The sequence below is a fragment of the Poecilia formosa genome, unplaced genomic scaffold (assembly GCF_000485575.1).
Source record: "Poecilia formosa unplaced genomic scaffold, Poecilia_formosa-5.1.2 Scaffold807, whole genome shotgun sequence".
Lineage (NCBI taxonomy): Eukaryota > Metazoa > Chordata > Actinopteri > Cyprinodontiformes > Poeciliidae > Poecilia > Poecilia formosa.
The window spans coordinates 64896-70941 of NW_006800746.1; the positions used below are offsets into that span (position 1 = coordinate 64896).

General features: G+C 37.5%; 1 protein-coding gene across 1 annotated transcript in view; it reads left to right on the plus strand.

Annotated features, from left to right (window-relative positions):
• The window catches only part of LOC103131671 (protein sel-1 homolog 3), an 18656-nt gene extending 14154 nt beyond the window's left edge, over positions 1–4502 (plus strand). The window contains exons 12-23 of the mRNA XM_007543373.2: positions 954–1073; positions 2075–2215; positions 2306–2368; positions 2497–2670; positions 2760–2887; positions 2999–3082; positions 3155–3245; positions 3319–3406; positions 3483–3592; positions 3689–3810; positions 3881–3986; positions 4153–4502. Coding sequence (XP_007543435.2) covers positions 954–1073; positions 2075–2215; positions 2306–2368; positions 2497–2670; positions 2760–2887; positions 2999–3082; positions 3155–3245; positions 3319–3406; positions 3483–3592; positions 3689–3810; positions 3881–3986; positions 4153–4245 — 1320 coding nt within the window. The 3' untranslated portion in view covers positions 4246–4502. The remainder of the gene's footprint in view (positions 1–953; positions 1074–2074; positions 2216–2305; positions 2369–2496; positions 2671–2759; positions 2888–2998; positions 3083–3154; positions 3246–3318; positions 3407–3482; positions 3593–3688; positions 3811–3880; positions 3987–4152) is intronic.
• The last annotated feature ends 1544 nt before the right edge of the window (positions 4503–6046 follow it).

Sequence of the window (6046 nt, forward strand, 5' to 3'; positions counted from 1 at the left end):
CTCCATAACTGACAATTTACAAAACTTTGATGAAATTTTGTGAAATAAAAGCTTAATTTTGGTTTACTGTAAAGATTTAATGGACCTGATGAGCTCAGGTATAATAATAATAAATAAAACAATAAATATATAAATAAGAGAATATATATTTTGATAAGAAATAAAAGCATAAATATATACTTTGATTTTTTTGCTTCTCCCTTTTCTGTTTGCTGTATTTCCATTTGCTGTATTTATTTCTGTATTATTTGCTCGCTGCATCGTTATGTTAATGAGGTGGGCTGCCTTCTATGTCCAGCTCTCTATTGGTCAATAATTTTATTTATTATTATGTCAGTTTTGGTCCTCCATAAAGCCCCTCCTCCTGGCTCTCATTGGTTCTTTCTGACCAGTGGCGTATTCCTGCAGGTCAGCATAAGGACCACAAGTGGGAGACAGAGGAGCTCGATTTTTTTGTTTGTTTTTTTTCCCCACCTTCACATTATCTGTCTTATTATACTTTCACGCCATAGTGGTGTAAAGTATAATAAAGGAATTGAATATCATTGCATGTCACACTTTTTAGATTTGTACTTGTAAAGTATTTTTAAAAGAGCAGATAATTTTTTATAAAATGAAGTTTGCTGTTTTATTGTGGCTGAAAACATGGAGAAGTCCAAAAGGCGTGGACACTTTTGCAGGGTTCTGCGTCTCATTGTGAGCTGAGGCAGAATATGCTTCTAAAAATTTCCTTTCACTTGAGGGATCAGCATCCAGTTTAATGTCATCAATATGATTCCTGCACTCTGTGCTCTGTAATATAGGAGAGATTACTGTTTGATAAAGAAGGTGTTTGGAACAGTTCTTCATGTTTAATTCATAACCCCAGCGCAGCGTTTTGTGGAAGAAACTGTTGAAAAGAAAATCAAAGTGTTTCACCTTAACATGTCTTCTGCTTTTCATTTCCTTTTGAGACGTTTGTGGAGGCTGTATATCTGAACGACGATGAGGCTTTGAACCGTCAGACCAGTGAGGACCATCACATCTTTCAATGGCTGAAGCTTCAGGCCCGTAGAGGGGCAGCTGACGCTGAGGTACACGGCTTTTATCTGGCACTGTTCTTTTAAGGATCGGAGGGAGTTCATTTGGATTTTTGTGAGGATTTAGGCGATCTGTGAGGCTTTGATCTTTTCAGTGATATGGAGATCAGGGGTGGACTATGCCCAACATCATCAGTTGCACCAGATTCCTCACTCCTTCTTGCTGCTGCTGAATCTTTTATTCATCTAGCTGCATGTGTGAGATTTCTGTCATGCTCCAGAAATAACCGAAAGTTACGACAGCAAATCAGGGCTATTGTAGATAGGAAAAAAATGTGGGAGGTGAGGGGAGAAAATTTTCACCAAAAATCTTCTAGAAAACAATTTATGAGTTTCAAAAGTCACAAATTTGATAGAAAATCTCAGAAATTTTGAGATTAATTGCAAAAATTTTCTGGGAAGATATATATTTTTTAATTTTGGTATTTCAAAACTTGAAAATATGATAGAAAAAAACTGAGAAATTTTTAGATTAATCTCAGAAATTTCCTAGAAAAATACAAAAAAAATTTTGAGTTTTGAAACTTGGACATTTCCAAGTTTCAAAACTCAACAATTTGATAAAGAAAAAAAAACCTTACCAATTATCCAACTTTTAAAACTCAGAAAATGTCCAAAAGGCAAAAATATTTCATTTTTGAAAGTTTTTGAAAATTTCCACGTTTTTTTCTTGAAAATTTCCGAGATTAATCTAAAAATTTCTCTAAGTTCCTTTGGCTGAAATGTACTCCTCTTTTTTCTATCAATTCTATCATAAATTCATGCAGAAGTACTCTCATCTGTATTTCTACAGACAGCACCAGGACGAGTGGGAGGAATCAGAGGAGATCGATTTTATCATTTAATTTTTTTTTTCAGATTATCTGTCTCATATTGTACTTCCCCAACATAGTGACAGTTTTAACAAATGTGAAAAACATATTTTTGCAAAAGTTATCAACTACAGCTTCGAAGACGGAGTCAAACATTTACAAAAAATAACCGTTGTCCTGCAGCAAGCTCTCGCCCGGATGCTCTTCTGGGGTCAGCAAGGATTGTCTCCAAACATTGAAGAGGCTGTGAAGCATTACAGAAGAGGAGCCGTTCAGCTGGAGGACCCAGTGTCAATGTATGACTATGCAATAGTACTACTGCTGGTAAGATTTAAATCCGTGTACATTAAAAATGCTGGCTTTTTTGTTTTAAAGAATAGTGATCTTCTTATAGCAGGTTGTTTTTCTTTGTAGGGTCAAGGAGTTGAGAAGGACGTTCCAAAAGGTGTCACATTCCTCAAGAAAGCAATGGAGCAGGTTTTATATAATTATGTTTTAATTGCCCATTTTTAATGGCAATGTAGTGATTAGCATGTTAACTTCATAGCTATAAATCTATTCAGTGTTCATCCTCACCATGTTTTATTTTACAATGCTTCCATCAGGGTTTTGTTCCTGCAGTCAACGCCCTGGCCTGGTACTATGAGCAGTTTGAGAAGGATTACCAGCAGGCGGTGGTGTTGTGGGAAAAGGCCGATCTATTTGGTTCTCCAGATGCCCCTTTGAACCTCGGTATCTTGTACTCACAGGGCCTGTATCCAGGAAAACCTGCAGACCAGGTTCACAAACATGCCAAGGGATACATTCCTTGAACTCTAATATAAAAGCTTCAGATCATTCAGTGGGGAATAATTTGTGTGTCCATCAGCATGTGGCCTACAAGTACTACCTGAAGTCTGCAGAACGAGGACACTTGCGCGCAGCGGTTTTCCTAGCTGACATCTGGGCAACAGGGATTCCCGGATACGTCGAGAGACGTCCATCAGATGCCGTTTCGTTAGCTACTTCCACTTTTTTTAATCACACTTCATGCACGCCTCTGTGCATTACCACTGTTTATGTTTGCACATGTTTGACTTGCTGACTGTGTTCTCCAAAAACCTGTAGCTGGGTGAAGTGGACAGCTGAGCAGAACGGTTACTTGGGCAGCGTCCTACGCAAAGCGCTGGACTCCTACCTGAAGAGCGACACGTACGTTCTCTTTTCAAACTCGATACGTCAAACATGTATTTAAACCAAAATGACATTTTGTTTATCAAACAGGTTCATATCTTTGGTATTTTATATGATGGCAGCTGAATCGGGGTATTCTCCTGCACAGTTCAATGTGGCGTACCTTTGTGACCAAAATGCGGTGAGTTATATCTCTTATATGTATAATGTAGATTTTAAAATTGAGTCACAATTGAAAAATTTTTCTGTTCTAGGCTGGTTTCCTGGATCCCACTTATGCTACACATTGCATGTGGCGATATTACAATCTCACAATCCAGAGTCAGAAACCAGACTCTTATGGTGCGTCACCACTTTTATGTTCAATCGTTTCTAGACCATTTCCTGTAACTGACCTGCATTCTTGTTCTTCCTCCAGCCTTTATAAGGATGGGTGACCTGTTGTATGAAGGGTCAGACAGCAAGGAGAAAGACCTCTCCTCTGCTGCACACATGTATTCACTGGCGGCCTTAAGGAACAACCCACAGGTCTTGTTTTTGATTTTCTTTCTTTCTTTTTGTGTGTTTTTTTTTTTTATTTAAACGTGAATATTTCTGTTTAAGTTGTACTTTTAATCTCTTAAGGGTTGGTACAGCCTTGGCTTGCTTGCTGAGGACAGACTGCCGCTTCCTGTACTGATTGAGCTTGGCCTATCTGAGCTGTACCTGGCAGACAAGAATTTGCTTCTCAGCACATTGTACAAAAGGTTAGCAAAGGCTAATAAACATGTATTTGTCACATTAAAGTTATTTTAAGTGTATTTTTCCTCCTTTCAGATGCAGAGACTCAGACAATGCAGATTCATACTTACCCTGCAGCCTCGCTCTGTTCAAAGTGTTTTTGCGATCATTTGAAAAGTGCTACGTTGCTGCAGTTGTTAAGGTTGGTTCAATCTGCTAATGACATGAAACTTGATCTGTTTACAGCAAGTTGCCATGTTGCATTTTAAAATGAAAATGTTATCCTAAAAATGTCAAATGCAGAAGTACATTTGAAGAATATGTTTTGGGTAACTGTAGTATTGATTATGTTGATGCTATTTTTCCAGGTCGCCATTGCTGTTGCTGTGTTTGCGACTCCAATGTTGTTTGTGATCGTCCTCGGTGTGTTGAGGAGACGCACGGACAACCAAGAGTCTTGACCCAAATCTGACGGAATGCACAAAAAGCAAATTAATTATTTAGTGTTTAAATGCAGATTATCCCAGGGTCAACATGAATTTGATGTCTTTAAGATTATTTTATTTTATTGAAGTCATGTAAAAAATAAAAAAAAAACTGTAAAGAAACTGAATGGGTCTCCATTTTGTTTTTTCTTCAGTCGTTGTGACTCTACAGAGTCTTGTATAAGATTGCAATAATATTTTAGTGTTTTTTAAATAAACAATTTCTGTTATTTGGATATTGGATTTTGTTTTGTTTTCCTGTATTGTAACATAATTTCTTCAACAAACTCTTGAGATTTTTTTTTCTTGTCATGACATTTTAATCATATTTATTTTGCCTGTAGATTAGTACGCCTAAAGCATATTTTGTGAAACTACAAGTCCTGTCATGAATGTGAATTATATTTGTCATTGCCAGACCATCTGGGGGTCAAATGTCATCCTCTAAACAGTCTATGAGGGTCTACAAAATCATTATGAGATTAAATAATCTGCAGACAGTTCCAGCTGCCTGTCATTTCAGACATTCTGAGCATTTAGACTGGGTAAGTGAATTTTCATCAGTGCAGACAGAGAGTCTGCACAGCATGACATGCAAATAAAAAGTTTCTTGTAGCACTTCTGTACGTTCAGCTCCTTATGCTGAAGTCATATATGGCCTTATAAATATTTAAATTTATTTTTATTTTAAATGTTCCTAAAATGAACTAATATAGCCTATTAGTTTCATAACTATTTCTAAATGTACTGTTGACATGATTGATTCTAACATTTGTGGAACATCAGAGAGATTGTAATGCCAACAAACATTAAATCATGCAATGTTGCTTTGCAGCAGCAAAACAATATACCTCAACTGATATGCTGTAGTGGCTGTTCACCAGGCGCTATGCAAGGTTGTTTCCATGGCGTTGTTTACTAATTGCAGTTCCAGGAAGTCAGTTTTATTTCTTTGCTCGATAATGAAGCGGTGCCAAGCAGATAATCTCTCTCTTAGGTGTCAAGATGTGAATTTAAATAAGAGCATAAACATGCTGCATTATTGATTTTCTTCTCTAGCTTTGGAAGGGGGTGAAGGATTGCACTTAGTAAACTGTAACAATGACGAATTAAAGGGGCAGAATGAAGCTCTGCCCATATTGAACATCAGCTGCTGTTTCAGTGAAGACAGTGCTGTAAAAAAACATGACTGCATAAGGGCACATTTTTTCAAACCAAGGATGGACAATTAGTTTTCAGCTTTGTTTCAGTATTTAGTGAGTGTGTAGGGCTTTATACTAGCAAAATGAAGATGTGCAGTGGCCGTATTGAAGAATTAAGGTTCTTTACACCAACATATTTTAACAGCTTCATAGTTTGCCAAGGCTCAATTCTTGGCAAAGAATTGAGCCTTTGTTTTGTTCCAAACAGAGGACAAAGCATCAAAACATTTTTTTGGATTTCTTATTTTATTTTTGTTGTCACCGTGTTAAATGCAGTGCTTTGCAAAAGCATTCCCCTTTTCTTCTATCCACTATAACATGGTGTAAACCTGGTCACATAAGATCAACATGCAAAACCCAGTAGTTAGAGGAACCTTGTATGTCACCTTGAACAAACCACCCCACTTTGAAACTCGGTGGTGGCAGCTTCATGATACATACGAGGTAATCCTGAAAGAAAAATTGTTAGAGGCTGGGGTTGCCTTCCAGCAGAACGGCAACCCCAAACATGCACCCAATGGACTGGCCAGGTTGGTCGTCAAAGTCCAGACCGTCCAGATCGTTGATCTGCAGAA